Source organism: Daktulosphaira vitifoliae, unplaced genomic scaffold, assembly GCF_025091365.1.
Source record: "Daktulosphaira vitifoliae isolate Bord-2020 unplaced genomic scaffold, ASM2509136v1 Scaffold_1, whole genome shotgun sequence".
NCBI classification, from domain to species: domain Eukaryota; kingdom Metazoa; phylum Arthropoda; class Insecta; order Hemiptera; family Phylloxeridae; genus Daktulosphaira; species Daktulosphaira vitifoliae.
Genome location: NW_026099572.1, coordinates 2,059,469 through 2,084,383, shown reverse-complemented (window position 1 = coordinate 2,084,383; position 24,915 = coordinate 2,059,469). Strand labels below are relative to the sequence as shown.

At 25.2% G+C, this 24,915-nt stretch overlaps 2 protein-coding genes across 5 annotated transcripts; one reads left to right on the top strand and one right to left on the bottom strand.

Moving 5' to 3' along the window:
• The first annotated feature begins 56 nt into the window (after positions 1 to 56).
• LOC126893758 (28S ribosomal protein S30, mitochondrial) lies at positions 57 to 8,320 on the top strand. Of its 2 annotated transcripts, XM_050664235.1 has the most exons (9): positions 57 to 162; positions 278 to 518; positions 583 to 786; positions 883 to 1,024; positions 2,263 to 2,605; positions 3,636 to 3,803; positions 7,210 to 7,422; positions 7,483 to 7,612; positions 8,047 to 8,320. In XM_050664235.1, the coding sequence occupies exons 2-9, from the start codon at positions 301 to 303 to the stop codon at positions 8,318 to 8,320; spliced, it is 1,692 nt and encodes a 563-aa protein (XP_050520192.1). In that variant the 5' UTR covers positions 57 to 162; positions 278 to 300. The 2 variants fall into 2 exon arrangements, with proteins under 2 accessions (XP_050520192.1, XP_050520191.1); XM_050664234.1 differs by lacking the exon at positions 57 to 162 and having other exon boundaries at positions 169 to 518.
• Positions 8,303 to 22,976, bottom strand: LOC126893761 (histone H4 transcription factor-like). Of its 3 annotated transcripts, XM_050664238.1 has the most exons (11): positions 22,770 to 22,976; positions 21,141 to 21,218; positions 19,601 to 19,762; positions 18,345 to 18,590; positions 14,026 to 14,165; positions 13,794 to 13,971; positions 13,588 to 13,734; positions 13,330 to 13,531; positions 10,259 to 10,531; positions 9,487 to 9,628; positions 8,303 to 8,596 (listed from the first exon to the last, which is right to left on the bottom strand). In XM_050664238.1, exons 2-11 carry the CDS (start codon positions 21,208 to 21,210, stop codon positions 8,522 to 8,524), a joined length of 1,635 nt encoding a protein of 544 aa, XP_050520195.1. In that variant the 5' UTR covers positions 21,211 to 21,218; positions 22,770 to 22,976; the 3' UTR covers positions 8,303 to 8,521. The 3 variants fall into 3 exon arrangements, with proteins under 3 accessions (XP_050520195.1, XP_050520197.1, XP_050520198.1); XM_050664240.1 differs by lacking the exon at positions 21,141 to 21,218; XM_050664241.1 differs by lacking the exons at positions 21,141 to 21,218; positions 22,770 to 22,976 and adding an exon at positions 20,624 to 20,669.
• Positions 22,977 to 24,915: the final 1,939 nt, after the last annotated feature.

Here is a 24,915-nt window from a genome sequence, read left to right as displayed (position 1 = left end):
TAGATAATATGTGTAACTGTTTTTTGAACTTATGATATTCCGCATGCTTATCATAGAGTAATATTATTCTCTGTTGCTTATGGATTATTCTGATAGCTGATAATAAGTTTTTTATCACAAAATCTTGTTAAAAAAAGTATTTTTCTGATAGTAAAGAATGGAGTAAGTTAATGTTTATTATTTATTAATATTTTACTTTTTACACTTATATGATTTATCTCATGTACACTTAGGTGGATTTATGAGTTTTAATTGTTTGTGTTTCTTTTCATTGTAGTATACTTCACTAGAAATTATAACATGTGGTCTATTGGAATTTTAAAACGTAGTATAATTAATCCATCTAGTCGGTCCATTTTTTTAACCAAAGTTTCCCAAAATGAAAAACTTGTAAAATATCCTCCTATTTTAGACCTTAACCCAGAACCTACTAAGTTACGTTCCGAGTTACAATTTCATGAAAAAATACGCAATTTACATACAATTGAAGAAAAGACTATTGGAATTAATATTCCTAGGTAGGTGATAAATATATAATAAATTTTATAAAATAGACTCGAGTCATATTTCTTTGTATTACAGGTATTATGGTTGGCAGTCATTAGTTATTAAAGACAAAGTAATACCATATGATTTTTTACCTTTTTCCCAAACTATAACTAAAACAAAAATTAAAGAAATAGATACTTTACCAAATTGCCTAACAAATGAAGATTGCAAGCATTTTATTGAAGCTATTAAACCTCAGCTTGAAGATGTTTTTGTTTATGAATATAATAGAAATAGGTTTGTGTTATTTATTTGTTTAAAATTTAAATTTATGTTCTATATGAATTATAATTATAATATAACATTTATAAAATACTATGTAATTATATATAGAAGTATCAAAGCCTTGGAAAACTATAATGATACATTAGAAACTACATCAGATAATAGATTAGCCAAAAGTATAGTTGATCAAGTCAATAGAATATTCTTAGCTAACCTAGCATCTGAATACCCTCATTTATTTGAAGCTCAAGTAAGGAAATTAAATTTAGTAGAGATTGTACTAAATTATAAAAAAAAAATTATAAATTATAAAAATGTTAGCATAGTGTGGATGTGGCATAGTTGGAGCAAGTATAGATGATATCTGATAGTGATTAAAATCACTATCATAAGAAACGCTTTGATGCAAATCTGTAGATAGTGTTTAATTCTAAAGAATTGATGAATAATTACAATAGCAACATATACTCCTATTTCCTTATTTATATCTTGATTAAAAATGTAATCATATATAAGTGTATTATATGAATATTTAATAAATATGTTCAACCTTGAAAGCTATTTGCACATGAAATATAGGTTGTTAGGACAATTTTTTTTTTTTAGTACATAACAAATTTTAATTTAACAAATATTTAAAATACGCAGTATTTCCAGAACATTTTCAAAAGTTCTACTTTTTGTTCATATGTTTCAAATTTTAAATGGTGCCTGTATAAAGGGAAATTATCCAAATTAAAAAAAAAGTATGTCGGATGAAAGAAGTATACATAAAGTATTTAGAAAATAAAAATTTGTGTTGATCTATTCATTTTTCAAAATGTTATAGCAATTTAAAGTTGAAAACATAAAATCGAAAGTTTTAATACAAAAATAACATGTTTATAATTATGACAGCCATTTGTACATAGAGAATAAGTCATTGAGACAAATTTTTTTTTAATTTATAGTACGTAATGTAAGCTTTAATGTAACATATGTTTAAAGGACACTATATTTGAACATTTTTAAAAGTTAATTTAAACAAATTTTACTATTTTGGGTCCTCCCCCGTAGGCATGTAAATAGTCAGTTTTTAAAAAAATTAATATCAAACAAAAAGAAAATATGTAAGATCTCTATTTAACAAAAAGTTATTTTGAATCGTTAATTCTTAAAAAAGTTATAGCAATTTTAAGAAAAACATATTAAATTAATACCTTCTCAGCTTTGCATTGAAGCTTTTGTATATTGTATATTTTAGACTATTGTTATTTTTTTGATTCTGAATAAAGCAGAAATATTGTACCAAATATCATGAATTATTTAAAAATTGTTTAATTGAAATTTCTGTCATAATTAGTTAAAAATTTCCTTTAGTACAATAATTTTTAAATCAAAATATGGTATAATCATCAACATTTTTAAATTTATTAAATAAGATAAAATGTTTGATAAAAAAACGTATTGCATATTCTTTATTTAATATTATATTATTGAATTTTTTAGATAGACTATGAACCAAGGATAGAAGCTTTTTGGAATGTCCATGGCTTTTCAGCCACTAAAGACGATCAAGAAATACGAAAAAAAAAAAATGAGCCAGAAGAAATTTTGAAGAATCCTGTTGACAGATGGATCCATTATTTTGGCCAACCTACTATTCAGCTTCGTCACAACTTACCTCTTGAAATATTACCCAAAGATTATGCACTTTCACCTAATTCACTATCTTTTGATTCAAATGTACATAATATTAAATACAAAGAATATCATATCCCTAATTATGATTATGATCCAAAAATTTATCATAAATTGGCTTATGAAAGAAGACATGGTGTATCAATTCCTGGTTAGTTTAAAGTAAAATGACCTAAAACCATTTTTTATATATTTTTTTTTGCTTCAACTAGTTTTCAAATTGTAGTATATTATAGAAATGTTAAATCTATTTTAATTTAAATTAATATATACATTAAGAGATAATGTGTAATTTTAGCTTCGATGCGAAGCTGAGAAGGTATTGGTTTTACTATGATGTGTTTTTTTTTTTGTCTGTTACCACTTTTTCTCAGCTTTCACCAAACAGATTTCTTTCAATGATACGTCAAAAGAACACAAATACTATCTAGTCGAAGACATTACCATCAAAAATTGAAAAAATTTCCCTCGTTTACCATAAATGGGGGAAACCTCCAAAAAAATTACAAATTTAAAATTTGCTAATTTTCATATCAATATAATTTTTTTTTATAGATGCTTGATGTCTTTACCTATCATTTGGTATATTTTTTTTAAATCTGACACTTAACCTGCCTACAGGGGGGGATTTAAAGTGACAACTTTTTCACAAAAAATTAACTTTTTCAACTTAACTTTTGAAAATGTTCTGGAAGGTCTGACACTTTTATATATATCTTAAATTAAAGCTAATGTAATGTACTTTATTATGGAAAAAAAAAATTTGACCTCTGGACTTGTTTTCATGGTGAAAATGGCTACCAAATGCTATTTTTGTGTGAAAGTTCTCGATTTTATTTTTTACATTTTTAACTTTATAATGCTATAACTTATTGAAAAGTGTATGGATCAACACAATTTTTTTATGAGAAATAATATTTTTTAATAATCCCTTTTTCATTCGACATATTTTATCTTAATCAGGATATTAATAAGGAACTAGCAGCTTTTGTAATAATACACCAATTTTTTAAAATTAAACACTATCTAAAGATTTGCATCGAAGCGTTTTTTTTTTATAGTGATTTTAATCACTGTCAGATATCATTATACTTGATCCAACTATGCCACGTCACCACAGTGCTGCGACCCCTCTGTGCTGGGTTTTTTTTTTAAAATAAATTGTGTATTTATGATTCTAGGTTTTTGGCCAAATGATGATCAGAAATTTGGTTTTTTATCAATACATACAAATGAATATTTGGAAAATCGGCCTCCTAATTTTGGTGAAGATGAACATCAAGAAGCCATACATGCTCAAGCAATATTAGCTTCATTTGCTTGGTTGTTAGGACAAGCTCATTATCAGGGTTATTAATATGTTAATAATTTGAGGCATTGACATGGAAAAGGTATTTAGTTAAAAGAAATCAAGGAAAACAGTAAATATTAATCCTAAAAATCAAAAAAATTTAATTAAATATCTGTATATCTAAATAGAAATAACACAGAAAACTAAAGAATAATTTTCAAGTTCACATGGCTTTACTTAATAGTTTTTCTTTAGAAAAATTTAGTTTTTGCAACTGTACCTTTGCCATGTCATTGCTTATATTGTATTAAGTATTTTCATATTATCTATAATATATTTATCTTATTTTAGTATAACATTGGGTAGAAATAAGTATAGACATTTTTTTAGGTTGTGGGATTACTAGTTTTAGGGAAGGTCAACTAGGACATTTTTCCTAGGTCATACACACATTTTTTAATACCTTTATCACAACAGTAAATTTTTTTAATTTTGGCTTCAAAAAAAGGAATAGAGGCTCTAGATATATGCAAACAATGAGTAAATCTTTAAATACAGAAAAGATTAACATCCAATATTTTACAAAAATAACACTGATTAATATATAATTTTAAACAGTACCAAATCGAGAGCCAGAGTCTCCGTCAGACCAGTGTGGGAACCAATAGTCTGGCTTGCTATTACTCAACTGAACCAGAGTGCACTTACTCAATTCGGGTAGGCACTTGCTGAGATGAAAGTTGATGACGCATAGCTGAATACCCCCCGGAGATTTTCCGTACCAGGGGCAGGACGGGCGCCCTAAATGATGGCCTAGTCATTGTCTGCCATCCCAACACTCGTTATCAGACCGGTTTACCGCATATCAGGGGGGCTTGGATCTGTGGTGACTAACTTTGTGGTTTATGGCTAAATGCTGGCCTCAGGGAAAGCAGCTGAGAGACAGGTCTTGGCCTTTCCCAGTGGAGAGATACACTAGAGGTTGCGTATACCATAATACGTAGTGGCTTGGATAGTACCAGGGTACCCTAGATTGGTGCAAACCAGAGGTAAATGGTTACTTAGTTGTCTGGCGCTGGCATTCCGTTTGAACACTCAGTGACTGTGGACCAACTTGTCGCTCCTCGCTCACTAATCCTCCATGCCCGAAAAATAGCACCTAGTGCTAATGCTGATCACGGTTGTTGGTGAATCTCTTCGGAGTGAAACCCACATAGATAGTAAAGTACATGTTATCAAGACTAACCTCATCACATTAGGTGTATTATACTTAAATTATACACAATAATTAAAAAAAAAATTGCTCTATTCTATTTTTGTAAATATATTTATCTCATTTTAAGTTTATGTATAAATTTAATAAACATATATTGTTAGAAAAATCATAAATTACACTAGTTTACAACAAAATTGACTTATAACATATGATAGTCATTTTTTATGTAAAATCTTTCGCTGAGTCCGAAAATGAAGTCCAAACTACAAAAAGTAGAACAGTTTTTCAGTTATTGCAAAATTAGTGTTTTTCGTGTGTCACAAAAAAGTGTTTACATTATTTTCTAAATATCTTTAATTGCAGTTCAACCAATTTTCAATTTTTTTACATAAAAATAAACAATATTATATTATCAATAACTTTTGTCTTGAACAATTTTTGATCTGACTATTTTCTCGTTTGCTATATATCAAAAAAAATTCAGAGTTATACGTAAAATACACCAATAGAAAATAAATTTATCAACAATATATTCAATAGACGTTATACTCTAATATACAACAAAGAAAATGATATATTACTTTGTAAGATTGATAAAAAAATGAAGATGTTATGCGCGATATGTTATTCAAAAAATAAATAAATAATAAGATTTCTTTTACTGATTGTTTTCAAAAAAAAAATCCATTATAATTTTAGCTAACATATTTTTTTAATTAATTTTATGATTATCAAAAAATTTATTTAATTCATAAGTAAAAGTTGCATTTTACAGATGTCGTCAGAAATATTATATTTACAGCAAGCGCAAATGGAATTGAATATTTGGTGTTTCCTTGGTACAGTAAAACAGCTTTAAAACTTAGTTTGTTGCTATCAATAAACAAATGAAATTCGGTTGTTTATTAATAGCAACACCTAACTCTACAATAACAAACCTTGTTGTTTTATATAAGATTGAGTATAATATTATAATAGCTAAAATTATAATTGTTTTTTTTTTTGTTTGAAAACAATCAGTAAAAGAAAAACTTATTATTTATTTATTTTTTGAATAACATATGAAATTTACTTTATTAAAAGTTATTTTTTTAAATCCATTTTAGAACAGTTTCAATTTTCTTAATTCTATAGCAAATCACTTAATATTTTTAGAGAATTTTCATATTTTTTTTATAAACGAAAATTTAACGTAACTCCGCTGAACTGTAAAACTAACTTAATTTAAAAATATCCCTATAAATCTATAGGAAAAAAACCTTAAGTTATTTAAAAAATCGAAATTTTGTTCAAAAGTAATATTGTGAGTAATTTTGCAATATTTTTTTTCTGTATTTTATAAAATAAAAGCAACAAATTAAAAAAACTCCGATATTAGGAAATTTGTATTATTTTTTCAATCGCGCATAACATCTTTATTTTTTTATCAATCTTATAAAAATATATCATTTTTTTTGTTATTATATATTAGAGTATAACATCTATTGAATATATTGTTGATAAATTTATTTTCTATTGGTGTATTTTACGTATAACTCTGAATTTTTTTTGATATATAGCAAACGAGAAAATAGTCAGATCAAAAATTGTTCAAGACAAAAGTTATTGATAATATAATATTGTTTATTTTTATGTAAAAAAATTGAAAATTGGTTGAACTGCAATTAAAGATATTTAGAAAATAATGTAAACACTTTTTTGTGACACACGAAAAACACTAATTTTGCAATAACTTAAAAACTGTTCTACTTTTTGTAGTTTGGATTTCATTTTCGGACTCGGCGAAAGATTTTACATAAAAAATGACTATTATATACAGTAGAACTCCAATTATCCGAATTAATGGGGACCGGGACCCATTCACTGACTAATCAAAATAAACAATGACAGGTGACTGCAATGCGCCGGAACTGGATTGGGAACTCTTACCACGTGTTGTGCCTACACTGACGCCGCGGACTTAGGACAAATTTTTTTCTGATTTTTTCTGAAAGTGATTCGGATAATCGGCGATTCGGATGATCGGAGTTCGGATAATTGGAGTTCTACTGTATCATAGAAAAGAAAATTTTTTTTTTTGTTAACTAGTGTTATTAGCAGATAATTTACAGTTACTTACTATAGTATAGTACCAGCTAAATTATATTTATTTTCAATAATTTTAAATTTATGATGTTAGTAATTTTTATAAAACATTATTTATTGATATGCTTTTTTGTTGTTTATAAAATTATTTTATAAATTCTAGGATTTACTACTTGTAATGAGATTACTTATCCTTTTGTAAATCAATCAATTATTACTAATGGCAAATTATGGTCATTTTATGTATATCAGTTAAATACAGTACGATTCTTTAAAAGTCAAGATGAAATAAATTGTCCTATTAAACCTTTTAATGATTGTTGGGCTACCAGAACTTCTGAACTCTTTCAAAACATAAAAGATAATAAAGTTGTTGGTTAGTAATAAATAAATTAATTTTTTCCTATCTAAATTTTAACGCATTTAATATTTTTAGGTTGGAATGATAATGTATTAAAGAACTTATTAAGCTGTTATGTAAATACTCCAAAAAATCGTGATCATAATTTATGTCCATATCTAGGAGAAGAGAAGGTTGTTGCAAATATTAATGATATCAATAAAAGGTAATTTTTTTTAACCATTCTTTGGAAGAGTACAGATTTTGACATTTATTTAAAGGAACTTATTTATAATAATTTTATAAACAAATTAGTGAAAATTATATACATTTAATTCATTTAAAATGGATAATGTATGAAAAAATTCTGTTGTTAAAAAATTAATATTAATAAAATATAATAGAATATACATGAAATCAATATTAACCCATTAGTGATTATAGTTTTATAATTGTATTGCCATCATTAATATAGATAGTTTTTATTTTACTATGTTAAATTGTAAATTGGATTGAATAAATTAATCACTATAACTTCTTAGTTAAATGTAATTTGGTCTAGTTAGATCATTATTTATTTATTTTATTTGTTAATAATATATTCCTTATGGTTTTTAAATTAATTATTCATAAAATATTGATTTTACTGACATTTTTTAGAATATGGTTGCATGATAGACATAAACTTTTATTATCTCATCGACCAAGGCATCACCTAGAGCCAGAAATATACGACTGGGAAAGAATTTATAAAATTCAGTTTGAAACCAGACCATTTGAAGCAAGAAGGCGTTTCTTTGAATTAGGCCAAGATCCACTAAATGAAAGAAGGTTAAATGATCATTTAGGATATTATATTCCTCGTAAATATAGAAATGAAAATTTGAGAATGAGAAGAAAAAGATTTGAAGACACATATTATCCAAATATTTAATGTTGAATTTCGTATACATTTTTATTTATAAGTATGTCAAGTTGTTTGTATAAAAATTCAATAAGAAAATTATAAATAGTTTTAAAATTAAAAAATTACTTCTAGTTTTTTAAAAGAAAATAATTCTAAATTATAAAAATATGATTAAGTAAAAGGAATAATACAAATCAATTTTATTTTGCAAGTAGGAAATTTCTTTAACTAAATATCATCTTCATTTTCTTCATCTTCACTTTCTTTATCTTCTATTTCAACAACAAACTCTAATGATTGATCCTATAAAACAAAAATAATTATTGTTAATCATCTCTTTAATATATGAACTTACTTAATTTAGTTTGATCTAATTTAATTAAATTTGTAATATTTATCTTATAGTTTATAGTTGAGTTTTAGTTGTTAGAAAATTAGGCAAAAACTGCCCATTAACTAAGAATTATAGGTTCATTGTGCCCATCTCCTACCGAATTATATTAATTCGATTTCTCCACATAAGTGTTTCTACAGAAATGTTATTGCCATTGTTGAATATCTAAGACTATATAAATATATAGGATGTCCTACTATGCCACACCTATATATATTCAAAGAGTCTTGTCTCTTTAGTGAAATTAAGTATCTTTTGGAGTTTAAGGTTTTTAATATCTTCTTTTTTGGGAAAATTTTTTTCCAAATGTTTAGATCTTAATGTGGCCAGAATATTACATTCACATACAATGTGAAATAAATCTTTCTCTTTTGTTTCATACAATTTGATGTATTCAATATTATATTAAATTTTATACATTAATTATACATGAAGGAGAATATTTTAAAGTTGCTATTTTTGTTAACTAATTTGGTCATTTTTTACACTTGGCATTTGGCATGATAACGATATAGTATTATAAGTTCACTCTAAAACTACCTAATGTCACCCACAGCTATTAAAGTGTGGTAATAATTACATTGATAATATGTATGATTATTTGAGACTGACAAGAATGGACTTGGAGTCTCAGGGCCACCCCTTTTCAGTAGCTTATTTAAGAGCATATAATGAGATGTTTTTTTAATATTTAAATTGATATTAAAAAAATTTTACAAGTGGAATACAACCAGTTAGTTGAATTACAATGTCAAATATTTTCTATTTATAAACTTATATACTTAAACAAAAAAAATACTTTAGAAAGATTATCCTGGGTTTTCTTCCTCAAAACAACTTTCTTAGGATTGACTAATTTCACACTTTTTTGCTCTTGAATATCTAAACATTCATATCTAGACATTTGCAATTTGTAATAGCCGTCATCATCTTCAATGTACCTGTATTTAATTAATAAATAATATCCAAAATTAATGTAGTTTTTAAGTAACCAACAAATGTAAAGTACAACTTTTCTTTTCTTTAATTCCAAAAAGTAATACTTATCAAGAGAGAAAATTTTAAACTAGAATCACCCAAAAATATTGATAAAACTGTGCTTATGACTATAACTATATGAAAAGATATAAAAGGAGCTTAAGCTCTCAATTAAATGTTTTCAAATTTATGGAACGACATTAACTGTAAAACATATATATGAAATATATTCAATACAAAATTTTTTAGCAAAACTTAACATAAAAAATAATTTGTTATTGCTATGTTTATCATATCCTAAAAAATATTGCTTGTAATGAAATTCAAGGAACTCTTCATTTTATTAAATCTAATGTTTAAATTTAATCAATACCAACCAAAAAACTAATAAGCAAATTGACCAAATATCCATGTAACAAACTATTTAAAAATAATTTTCCTCCTAAAACTTTAATAAAAGATTATTTTTTACACTAACTGAATTTTTGTAAAGATTTTAAAAGCGACGTGTTAGAATGTAGGTAACAACTGTTTTATCTGTAAAACTATTATTAAACAATTGTAGTTGATTTGATATTAATTATAAATCTCACCTGAATCGTTTTAAACCAGATGGCTTATGAAAGTTATGATCATTTTTCAAATGTTTAGTAAGAAATGAACCATTCATAAATAAATCATCACAAAGATGGCAATAATATTTATACAATTCTTCTGCTCCTCCTTCATAATGTTGGATACCTATATGTTTTCTCATAGCAAATTCACTTCGACAAGAAAAATCACATTCGTCTCTTGAACATTTAAATAATGGTCCAGGTTCATGTATTCTTAAATGATTTGTAAGATCTTGTTTACGAACAAATCTTTCAAAAAAATAAAAAAAATGATAAAAATTAGCCTAGATGAAAATTGAAAAATATTTTTATGTATGCAAATGAGATATCCAAAATGGATATTTTCGTATAGAATATGAATTTTTAATAAGTAATAAATATAATTTTCAGCAATTACTATACACAAATCAAAGTTACTAAATATTAAATATTATTTTCTAGTTATATATCTGTTTTATACACTATAAAAATTTGAAGTTTGAGAAAAAAGTGAAACATGTAAAATATAGCATTGAAAATCAGTAAAAGACCACTTCAAAATCAAATGATAAATTTTTGATGTTTTCAAACCATGTTTTTGTAACAATTTTTGATATCTTTAAGTTACATATAACATTGATTTATCAGCTAATAATTACTTTTTAGAATCATCCCTTATAACTTAAAAAGGGTGTTAACTCTAAATATTTATATTTGTTAAATTATATTATGTAGTAAATTATTAGTACAAGACATCATTAGGATAGAGTTTAAGGGGTAGAAAGCTTAGCCTCTCGTTTACAATTAAGCCCCCTTTCAAAATTCAACAACATTTTATATAATGTTACACCAAAATTATTATTTAGAGGAGCAAGAATTAAATTTAGCCCCCATTATAAAAAAATTGACCATCCTAAGCCTATGAATATAACTATCCAAAAGATTGAAGCATATAAATGTTTAAATGATTAAAATGACTTGATCAATAAAAATATACTATTTACCAAAAAAAGGTAAATAATTACTATATAACACTATACAAATAAAATCAAACATTTTTTACGTCCAACAATATATTAGTAAATTTTGAATAAAAGTTTGTTACTGCTTCTAAATGACCTTAAATTATCATATTGATTCTCGTTTTTAAGATAATAGCTAATTAGTGAAAATCAGGTAATTATGTAATTAATTGTTTATTGAAAAAAAATTTTTTTTTTCAAAATAAACAATTTATAAAATGGTTATAATAGAATACTACACTAATACTCAATCTCTTTCTCTTTTCTGCGGTATTCAATCTAAAAATTGGTTTGTAGCAACTTGTTTCACTATCACTAGCCTTCCTCTTGATATAAATTACATCTTTCATCTTCTATTATCTGACTTATGTATTGCAATCTTGGTCTTCCACTTATGATTTTTTTCATCGATTATTCCTTTAAGATTAATAATAGCAACCTATCGTGTCTTAAAATATGACCTATTAATTCATCTCGCCTTTTCTGTATACTCTTCTATATTAATTTCCTCTCAGATACCGTTTCTAAAACTTTTTCATTAGTAATTTCATCAGGCCAACTTATCTTATCTATACCTCCTATAGCACCACATTTCGAATGTCTCTATTCTTCTTATTTCTACTCTTGCAGTAGTCCATGTTTCGCTTCCATATAACAATAATTGTAATAATTAAAACTCTTATAACAATTTTATATAAATTATTTATCAATGAATGAGAAAATACTAGTATATTTTAAGTGTTGAGCTGTATAAACATGTAACTGTTTTGAATTATTGCACAAGATCACAACATAACTTAAAAGATAATGATGATACTTGAAATCTAATTAAAATTTTTTTTTACAATGTCAAAAATGATTTTTTAATATTATTTATTTAAAAAATATACTTAATTTTAGAAATAAAAATAATTTTTATAAAAATATTGTGATAATATTAAAACTTTAAGCTTTCACAGTTAATTACTATTAAGAACAATTATTTCAATATCTAGTTATACTAAAAACATAAAAAATACATTTCTAAAATTTAGCTATAGAAAAGTATAATTATTGATTTAAGATTAAAAAAAAAGTTTAGCTTTGTTTTTTATAAAATGATATTCAAAATCAATTTTGGAAACTATGACTAAGATTAATTATTTTTTAATGAGCAATTAATTGCCTAATTTTTACTAATTATCTATTATCTCAAAAACTAAAACCAATCTGATAACTCTAATACCACATTCAGAAAATATTTATATTAAATAATATAATAATATTAAATATTGTATAAATATTTATTGTAAAAAATTGTCTTGTAAAGAAAATGTATATTTAATTGAAAATTAGAGCACATCTGAACTCAGATCTTATTTTAAATTGTTTTGTTTTTAAGTGCTGTGATTAAGTCCCTGCTAACAAAAAATGTGGTTAAGGGAAGTATATGATTTTGCTGTTATAACAAATTATAGTTTCAGTGCAAAGATGAGAAGGTATTTATTTTACCATGATGTCATTATTTATATATTTAACAATTTATTTGGTATACTTTATTTCAAGTCATTCATTAACTAAATGATTATAAATTTAAAAAATTATAATATCTAACTATCAAAAAATTTGTTTAAAAAAAAAAAATCCAGTTTTTTCTGTTTACATTTTTAGCTGATGTCTTAAATTGTCTATAAATGCTTAAAAATTTTAGTCTAGCTTGCTTTCTAATTTTCTTAAATAAAGCAACTCTTTCACCATTAGAATATACTAAAAAGTAAAGGAAAATTGGGGGGTTGGCTCAAAATGTTTATTTAAAGAATAATTTTGAATAAAATTTATTCTATCACTATTATATTATAACTAATATAACAGTTCAATAATTTATATCTGCTAGATGATTAATATTAACAGAATTTGATACTAGATTTTTTATGTTAATAGAATCTATTATCTATCTTCAATATTTGCAGTATTCATTGTTTTTAATACATTACATTAGAAGAAAATTTAATAAACAAGATATTTAAACAATTGCTTAAAGAAATTTATGAAATTATTGATACTAACTTTGAATCACACAAATGACATTTAAAAGGTTTTACATTTATATGACGATATCGTATATGAGTAGCTAATTGAGTAGCTCTAGAAAATGAAGCATCACATTGAGGGCACTTAAAGTAATTAATATGTAAACGAACATGTTGTTTTAAAAGCCTTTCACATGAAAACCTTTTTTGACAAAGTGTACATTGATGATTACTTTTATCTGTAAAATTTATAATTAGTTATCAAACATTTTTTATTTTTACTAAAATAAATTACCCTTATTTGATTGCCAACAGTGATCTTTTAATTTTGTATAAGTAGCAAACATAACACCACAGTTTGGACAAGCACACATTTTTTCTAAAGTATGACTTTTCATATGATCAACTAATCGTGAGCGTTTGATAAATTTTAAATTGCAATCTATAAAATATAATACAATATTTTTATAATACTGAATTAAAATATTAAAATAGATTTACCTGTCCATGGACAAGTTACATCTTGTTTATTAAATTCAATAATATTTAAATGATGTGCGACATGGTATGCAAAATGTTGCATACATTCAAAACGTTCATTGCAATTTTCCCAATTACATTCAAATTCATCAGGTAAATCAGGTAAAATATTTGTTCCATTATCGTTTTGTTTACATTCCTATTACAAAAGTAACTGAACAACTATTTGATTGCAAAAGGTAAAAATACTTACAGGTATTTCTAGAAGATTTAGAATTGCAGCACCAACACATTTGAGTCTGGTATGGTATGCGTGGTAATTAACATGTGTAGTAGATTTTACTTCACAGTTTGATTGAAATGAACATTTATTCCATAAACAAATAAACCATTCTAAAATTAAAATAAAACATAAATTTTTTAATTATAATAATGACAATATCAATTTTATTAAATTTCTATATTGTATTTTCTAGTTTTAAAACTAGAAAATGCAATATACAAATAACAGAACTATTTTATTATTCAATTTGCCACAGTATTTTTTTATAACATACAATATATAAGTATTGATATTTTTATTCCTGAAATATTGATAATTTAAAATATCTAGGTAATGAAAGTTATAATATTATCATATTAGATGCCAAATATATAACTAATTTTTTGTTTGTTATTTACGTGTAACTTTCTCTATGAAAATATATTAATTCTGCTACAGAGTATGTGTAAATCTAGTAGCCAAGTGCATAATCTTGATTTGATTCCCAGTGAAATCAAACTCTAATACTTACACATAAAAGCATGGCTAGGGTTATATTAAAAGAAGGCATAAGTTACCCTATACATCCAGCACAAAGTTTCTGATGTATTACAAGGAGAGCTGCACATTTTTGAATCATATTAATTTTTATAATGTTATATTACATACTATGAAGCTGCTAAATGTCTAAATACAACCTCAGGTATGATGTGTTATAATCAGGGCTCGGATATTATAGCATTAATAAAATAGATTTTTATCACTTTAAAATGCACTTATAAAGACTACAATGAGCGCTATAAATAGCACTAAAAACAAAAAAAATATGCATATTACAATTTTAATACAAAATTTTTTTAATAATAATTTTTTTAAACACAACTATTTAAAACAGCTTAAATGTTACAGTTGAATATTTATTTTTATTTTATAAAATATATATATATTATTAATTTTGTAATGTATTAATTTTAAATGAATTTATATTATTTAACTAAAGAATTACACTGAATAATGTTTTCTTACATTTTTGATATGATATGATTTGATTTGATATGATCTATGGTTATTTGATAATAGTTTTATATGTTGAAAATGACCGCTCAACATCATCAAATGTCACAGGTGCGTATTTAAAAATGCTAAGTCGTTACAAATTCAATCTTCAGAAAGACCAGATTAATTTTGTGATATTTCTTCACACGTTAGAACTTTTGATATTTTTATTAATGGTGAGAGACCAAAATTTTTTTCCAATACCTTATTGAACTTATTTTGAATAGCGTTTCCTTTTATATCACTAAGATTTTCCAATGAGTTTTGAATATCCTTGACAATTTTGATTAAATCCGATAGTGGTACATGTTGCTGTTGTAATTTTTCAATAGCTAAGGTTAAGGTAGTAAAGTTCGACTTAATATACGTCAAGGTATTTTCTAATCCAGGTTTTATGATGAAATTTTAGGCGCCTTTAATATTATCAGCATTGTTTTTGTCCAACATGAAAACAATACGGTGTATTATCACAAAATTCTTGCAATAATAAATTATTGTGTTAAACCAAGTTCTCTAACAAGTTAAAATTGGCTCTGGTGGTAGTTTTAGTTATTAGTGAGGTGAACATAATGCCCATGCACTCAGACCTGTTTGTCCATTGTGCAAACCTTATACCGAATTGTCTTGATTCGATTTACACACCAAAATGTTATTTCATTATACCTATCATTGTATAATGATGGACTATCAAGTCACCCCCTGTGAATGACCAAAAAGTCCAATCTTTTTGGCGAAATAAAGTATCTCTCTGGGTCTTAGATTTTTGATATCTTATTTTTCAGAAAAAGGTTTACTCAAGTAGTTTGATCTGAGTGTACACAAGGCTTCACATTCGCACATTATGTGAAAAGAGTCTTCCTCTTTTTCTCCACACTTACTGTACAATGGTGGTTCCAATACCCCCATTGCATAAAGTTGTTTAAACAAATGACCATGTCTTGTTAGTAGACCAGTTAAAGTGCTTATTTGATGTCTAGTCATGCTATTAAGATCACACAGTAGTAGATTGGAGGTCTTGATAAACATTTTAGGTTGTCTAGGTACTATCAGATAAAAAAACCCAGCACAGGGGGATCACGGCACAGTGGTGACGTGGCATAGTTGGATCAAATATTATGATATCTGACAGTGATTAAAATCACTATCAAAAAAAACGCTTCGATGCAAATCTTTAGATAGTGTTTAATTTTAAAAAATTGGTGGATTATACCAAAAGCAACATGATCTGCTAGTTCGTTATTAATATCCTGATTCAGATAAAGTATGTCAAATGAAAAAGGGATAATTAAAAAATATTATTTCTCATAAAAAAACTATGTTGATCCATACACTTTTCAATAAGTTATATCATTATAAAGTTAAAAATTTAAAATACAAAATCGAAAATTTTCACACAATAATAGCATTCGGTAGCCATTTTCACCGTGAAGATAAAATAAAGTCCGAAATTTTTTTTTACCATAATAAAGAACATTACATAAGCTTAAATTTAAGATATATATAAAAGTGTCAGACCTTCCGGAACATTTTCAAAAATCAAGTTGAAGAAGTAAATTTTTTGTGAAAAAGTTGTCATTTTAAATCCCCCCCTGTGGGCAAGTAAAGGGTCACATATAAAAAAAAAATATACCAAATGAAAGGTAATGATATCATGCATCTATTTAAAAAAAAATTATATTGATTTGGTTATTTTTTAAAAAGTTATAGCAATTTTAAGTAAAAAAAATTGAAAAAATTTCGAAAATTAGCGATTTTTAAATTTGTAATTTTTTTGGAGGTTTCCCCCATTTTCGGGGAACGAGGGAATTTTTTTTAATTTTAAAGGGTAATGTCTTCGACTAGATACGATTTTTGATCTTTTGACGTATCATTGAAAGAAATCGGTTCGGTGAGAGCTGAGAAAAAGTGGTAACAGACACAAAAAAAAAATAAAAAAAATTAAACACATCTTAGTAAAACCAATACCTTCTCAGCTTCGCATCGAAGCTAATAAAATTACTTTATCATGCTGAATACTAGTTGGCTATAATAAACTCATCAATCTGTCAAAAAAATTGCTAATTGTGAAGTGCTTAACTTTTTCTAGTTCATTCAAATTTAGTAAAAAAAATTGTGCAACTTTTATCAAGAATATTGACTATTATATTCGCAATGTAATGATTCTCTACATCAGTCATTTCATCGATACTGACCAAAATTTTATTGTCTGAAATAGTTTTCCTTATATCGTCCATTGTATCATTATAAATTTTGACTAGATATCTTTTTCGCAACGTGGTTTCGCTCGGAATATCATTTTTTGTATACATTTCCAAAAATGTCTTTAATTTTCAATTTTTTATTTATTTAAAGGAATATTAGCGGAAATAAGGGCCTCACACAAATCTTTGTTGAATGATGATTTTCTATTACTTATCTTTATCAATAACTGTTGCTGTTTTCGATTAACTTTACTTTCATATCGGACAAAAGCCTTTTATATGTTTGCAACTTTTTAAATGTTGTGATATCAAAAAGTTAAATGAACTTTTTGTCAGAATGAACTTAAATTTCACAAATTTTACAAAACAATACACTTGCATTGATTGAAAATATATTAAGACTAAATTCATTAACATAATATTGTAGCCAACTCGATAAATTTGTTTTACTTTTGGCATTTTTAAAACAATTAACACACCACTTTTCAAATACTACAGATGAAACACATAGAAATGACGGTGGGACAATAAAAATTTTACTCTAAAATAAAAACATTGTATATGTAGATAATATGAGGATAACGCCAAGACCTATGTAAATACGATGATGCCGATAATAGTAGTATGTTTGACATGAAATTACCAAATTATTGGAAATGACATGAATTGTATTATTGACAACAACAATCGAATATAACACATTTGATAATCAAAATACTTGTTAGTTTTCGTTATCATATTCATATTTATGTGTTAGCATTATTTTTTTTTCAATACAATATATATATATATATATATATATAATCTAGCTAAAAATAGCACTTAAACCTAAAATTGAGCAAAATAGCACCAAAAACTGTAAAAATGTAAAAATTAACAAAATAAAATTTGTATAAGACATCTGGAAAATGTAAAACAAATTTGTATCTTATTTTGAATGCTCTAAGAGATATCAATAAAAATATGCATTTGCTAAAACTTCCTAGCCCTGGTTAAACATTAATATCCTTAATTTTAGCTTATCCCTAGATAATCAATCTATGATTCACTTACTCTCTTTATTTCCTTGCCATTCTTCAGTCCAAAGAAAATCAATATGCTCACTAACATGGTAAAAGTAATCTTTTAAACTGGATGAACTATACCCGCATTCTTCCCAACTACAGTAAAAATGCAATTCAACTTGATCTAAATTGAGTTTTTTTTTCCTTGGTTGATGGTTTTTAATATCTTTTAAATTATTTAAATTTAAACTTGATTCAATTGATGCCGTTTCATCAGAAGAATTCATTACGACACCTGAAATAATAAAGTGAATTTAATTCATTTTGAAGCTAAATTATTAACAATAATTTAAAACATTATACTCCTTAATTTAAAAGTTATGTCAGTATTAGTATAGTTTAGATTTAAAAAAAAATTGTTATTGTAAATGTAATAATTATTTAGAAAATTATTAAAAAAGCTAATCTTTGTTATGTTATTGGAACACCCTTAATTTTTTTCCTAACCTAAATATATAAAATATCGCACAACATTCTTAATAACTTATCCAGCAAATATTATGCATTATTTTTTTAAAAATAAGTTTTAGCCTACGATATATGCATATATTAGCTTTGATGTAAAGTTTCCAATAACAAAAAAATAAAATACATTTTAGGATAGTTAATTATTGAGCTATGAGCATTTTAATACATAGTGCGAGCAAATAACGGGGTAAGTTTATGCATTATAAATATACACCAACAAAGCTGTATCCATCTGCACTATACACCCACATTATGTATTAAAAATGCTTGTAACTCAATAAGTACTTATACTCAAGATTTTATCAACTGGTCAAATTTTTTTTCTAAAAATAGGCATTTTGAAATTTTGAATAAAATTTGTTATTTTTATTAGAGGCAAAAAAATAAATGTTTTTTATGTAGTCTATAAATAAAAATGATTTAAAAAAAAAGTAACACAAAATATTTGCTGGATAAAAGTTATTGTGACTAAATATGGTTGTGTTTTAAAATATTTTAATAGATTTTGATTTTTTTTCAAGCACTAAAATAAACATGTTAATTTTTTTTTTTTATGAAGAATGCTATTTTTTTCCTTTTTTTTTTTAAATGTTCTTGAAAAAACTAAAAATAATAATTTCTTTTAGATACTTTAGAATTTAAAATTTTAACATGAGGATAATTAAAACAAAGAAGTTTAAGTATATCTAGATGAAAATATCATGATATTATATGTATATAACTTTTTTGTTTTTACCCCTATTTTATCAACTCATCAATTAATGTAATTAAACATACATTTTTTTTTAGCAACATATTTCTTTTCTTCAGTTACGTTTCCTTCGCGATGAGCTAATACCCATTGTTCACACCAATATTGTTTGTCTTCTAAAAGAGAGGTAGAACCACAATCAGTTTTTTGATCAACTGATAAGAAAGTTGGAGCAGCAAACATAGAACCTTAAAATATAATAATAATTTATAATTTATAATAAATAAATTATAATATTTTAATATACATATATTTTATTACATATTTCCTCTACCTCTTCTTCCCTCAACATTAATTTTCATTACTGAAACATATAACATCTCCTTATAACATGACCAAACCATCTAAATTAATTTTTTCTTATCTTATCCACGATTGATATTACACCTATATTCCCTCTTATGTGTTTGTTCCTTATCCTATCTTCTCTAGTCACTATACTTATCCATCTAAGCATTCTCATCTTTACTACAATCATTCTCTGCTCCACTTACTTGTCAACCGCACAACACTCTGACCCATACATCATAGCTGGTCTCACTACAGTTTTATAGAACTTACATTACAGTCTCATTGGTATTCTTTTATAGCATAGCACACCAGACGCTTCTCTTCACTTCACTCACCCACACATAAATCTATATCTTATCTCTTCCTACTAACATTTTATCTAAGTCTACTACTTTATTCTTTTTTTATTGATGCTACAGCCTTCCATACCTCTTTCTTCCTAATTAAATCTACCAATTTTTCGTTCCACGAGAAATCCTATTTATATATTGGGTCCAAACAAAAGAGAACATCAACATTTTTTTTTGTGATTTAAAAAATCAACAATTAGCACCTAATATATTTAATCTTGGTAATATTTTTTTCTTAATTATGTATAGAAAATCCAATTATAAAACTTTATTTTAATTTCTATGAAAAAGGAATTAAGTTTTTTGAAAAGTTTCATTGTTTTTAGGTAAGCATGGTGTTTTTACTACTTCTGATACATTTTTTATACATCTTACATTGTGATAATCTTTATATAATTTTTCTCTTACTTTAGCAAGTCTATAGACTTCTTTATCAGCTTCCTTTATTCCTAGCCTAACATAAAATGTTATTTATTTTTGTGTAAACAAAAATTAACAAAACATTTTTAGAATATCATTAAGTATATTTTTAATATGTAATTAGCAATTTATTTTAATTAATATTAGTATTATAGTACTATAGTATTATATATTGTATTAGTAATTTATAATTAATTATTTATTTAATAATCTAGTTTTACTAATTGGTAGTTATTTAAAAAATTAAAGGTATATGAAAAATCTAATAACAAATTTTAAATTAGTATGCAAAAATGGTTAAATAGTTAATAGTTTTATATCTGATGAAAATTAACAATACAATTAGTTCAATTTAACAGCTTTTAACAATTTATAATTAAAACATTTGAAAAATAAGTAAAAGGGGCTTTAGTTATTTATTAACCAAAAAATTATTTTAATTAATATCAGTTGGTTCCACTTTTTTATAATTTAAGTAACTTATAAACTTGGAAACTCAATTTACCATCATTTGATTCTTCAGTCCGTCGTGATCTTCTAAATAGTAATGTATCACTATTATTTTCCAAATTCATTATTAAAACTATAAGAATTCAAAATATTACTTAGTCATTGAAAAACATGACATACAAAAATCAGTACAATATTTTTAAAACTAATAAAAAAATATTGTCTATTATACTATTAATAACTCATATTATTTTATAATATAATAATATTATTTAAAAATTTTAAATCTAAATACCAGAAAAATATTTCCAAAAAAAAAAAAGCATTTACATACACTTATATCATAATCTTCAGTGCTAAACACATATTTTTAACCAAGAATATTTTTGTGGCTTTTAGAATTAAACATTTTTTTAAAATGCGTTTGTTGAGTTAATAAAAGTAAATATTTCTTTCAAAAATTGATAGACTTAAAAAAAAATCAATTTTTAAAAATATTTTCTTAATGTTTCCAAAATAATTTCTTATATTGAAAATAAAAATTATAAATATAATTAAAAAATTATTTAACATAGCACTAATGAATCTAGTTCTTGCTCAAACTCTTGAATATGATTACAAAATCTGGTACATATACTATTCAAAGCATAATAATTTTAAGATTTTAAATTATAAAAACACAATTACTATTTTGAAAACTTAGTACTATGAGTATACAATAAATATTAACATTTCTCATTTTTTGAAAAATATAGCCAGTTAAAAATTGACAAAACAAATATTGAAATTCAACTAGATTAAAAAAAATTATTTTATTAAAGTTTCGATAGAATTATTCTATATTTTGTTATTTGTTGGAGAGTATAGTTTATATTCAGAATTTTGATTCATTATCAAGAACTTGAAGCTACTGAATGACTGTTTAAATAATGCTGTCAGTTTTCATACTCTTAATTAAACATTATAGTTAAAAGTTTACAAATGACTATGTAAGTTTTGAATGAAATTACAAAGAAAAGTTGAACCATGTAATAGAACAAAGACTATGACATGTTTAACATACGATAAGTCTTACAATAAATCTTTGCATGTTATAGGTACATCCAAGTATAAACAAAGTTTATTAGTAAAGATGATGATTAGCATTAGGCAAGTTGTATTCAGTTTAGTTTATATATTTATAGTTACGATACAAATTCTATATATAGTACAAGTCACTTTTTTTTTGATGAAGATGAAGATGAAATGATATTTTTGAAATGTTTATTTAATAAGCATTCTATTCCAGTTCACTTATAGTGTACAGTACTATCAATACTTAACCCATTACAATCGTTCAAAATACAATTCTGTTGTTTGTTAAATATCAATAGATTCAAACTATAACTAGTATAATAAACACTCCTTTAATAATTTTTATTTTAAAATGATGAGATGTCTCTAATATAATCACAATATGGATAATAAGAACACAATAAGAACTGATTTTAAAATTTTTAACATTCTACATCGAAAAAAATTTTTGGGGGTATAATATTTCAACAATTAACTAATCATTTAATATTATTTGATAATTCATAAAACATCCAAGTTAATAATAATATAATGAAATGTCAAATAATATTGATAAATGTAAAAAAATATGCACAATATTATTCTTTTTCAGCTCAATTATAAAACTTACGTATTCGAAATAACAAATCTTGAGTACTTAATAATGATCAATGATAATAAATACTAGTGAGTTCAAATGATTATACATAAAAGCATTGATTTAATTAAAAAATTTAATTATCAGTTATAATATCTGTACTAGGCACAGTAAAATATAATACCTCAATTACTATATTTCACTTAATTACTATTCAAATTTACTACTGATAGCGTTTGACCCTTCCTAATAATAATGTATTAAAAAGGCGCAAATAATTGTTATCATACAACAGAACTACATTTGGTTTCTATAAAAAAAGAGTAACCAGTGTAATGGTTTATTTTTTCTACCTAGTACCCTTGGTATTCAATATACTTAATGAGCACTTATTACTTAACGAAAATAATATTTCATTCTTTAAACAGGAAATATATTATATATTCTTTGATTTAAACGTCCCATTAAATTATTGCTATTTTTAAACAGTATCGTATCAGGGGTAGTAGAACCAGCCCATTCATCGACCGTAATAACATTACATTTAAGATAAAAGTACCGACAAATAAGGTCACTATTATGTAACACTTCAAGAGCTTTATTTTTATTTAGATTAAAAATTGTCGGATGTTTTGGAAAATTTTAAAAAATTTTAAAAAATTGAATTGAAAAACAAGTTTTACATACGTAGATGGTATCGATTAAACTTTTCTTGTACTTTGATTTTTCATTAGATTTTCATAAAAAGCATTGTAGTAAATAGCTGAGAAAGTATAAAGTAATTTCGATATTAATATATTATAAGTTTTTTATTACTGTAGTAATTACATAATTACATACAATTATGCAGACATGAGAATGCTTGGATGGATGAGTGAAGTGACTAGAGAAGATAGGATAAGGAACGAGCATATAAGAGGAAGTATAGGTGTAGCGTCAATCGTGGATAAGATGAGAGACTTAGATAGTTTGGTCATGTTATGAGGAGAGAGGAATCGGAATCTGTAAGAACAGTTATAGAAATGAATGTTGAAGGAAGAAGAGGTAGAGGAAGATCAAGAAAGACACGAAGGGATGCTATTGAATGCGATTTGAGGATGACTGATGTGTGCGTAGATGATATGGGAGATCATGTCAAGTTGAAGTTCAAGATAAGGGTAGCCGATACCACGTAGTTATAAAAAAAGGTGAGGAAAAAAAAGAAGATCACTTTATATATTTTTATATTAGCTAAAACTCAATGAATTCAAAGATACCAAAAAAATAATTACATCATAAATTTTTCATAAATAAATTAAATGTAAACATATGTTGGTTTTAAATCGTGCTTATAATTTGAGTATGAAATATGACATTTTATCTAAATCATTTAGATCAATCAAATTGTTGTATATTATAGTGGTTTATGATAAACTGTTATTCAGTATATTGTAAAGTAAGTCATCATCACCTATTAAAGGCAATGCCGTGTTGTTGAAGCCACACCTCTCTGTTTGGTGCCAAATTCTTCAGTGAAACAAAAAAACGAACAGTTCATGAGTTCCAGGATATATTTAAAATATTGTTTCCTCGGGTGTCACTTTGGTTTCTTCCCAGTTATTTTTATTTTGAAGATGTTGATTATGAAATCATTGTGTCATATGATGTGTCCGATTAACTTTATTTTTCTTGATTCAATCATCTTCATCAGGGATCTTTCTTCTAGCACTTGCTCATTTCTTTTCTTGTGTATCCATTTTGTCTTTGTCATTTTTTTCCATATCCATAAATCTAATGGTTCTGTCTTTCTTATCAATTGTCCATGTTTCACTGCCATATAAAAGCACACTCCAGACAAATGTTTTTTCAAATCTATTACGTATTCCAATGCTCAGATGATTATTGGTGAGAAGCTCATTCTTGTTTTGGAATGCTTGCTTTGCCAATGCTATTCTTCTTCAGGTGGTCTGGTATTGATTTGTTATTTGAAGCTATGATACTTCCAAAGTAGAAGAATTCTCGAACCTACTGTAATCGTGTATTGTTCATTTGTATATTAAGATTTAGATCTAAATGAATTTTACTTATAAGCATTGTTTTAGGTTTCATGGAATTTATTTTCATTTTAAATTTATCAAGTGCAATTAATAGCATTTTTAGCATATTCATGTCATGTTCAGATTCTGCTAAGATAACAATG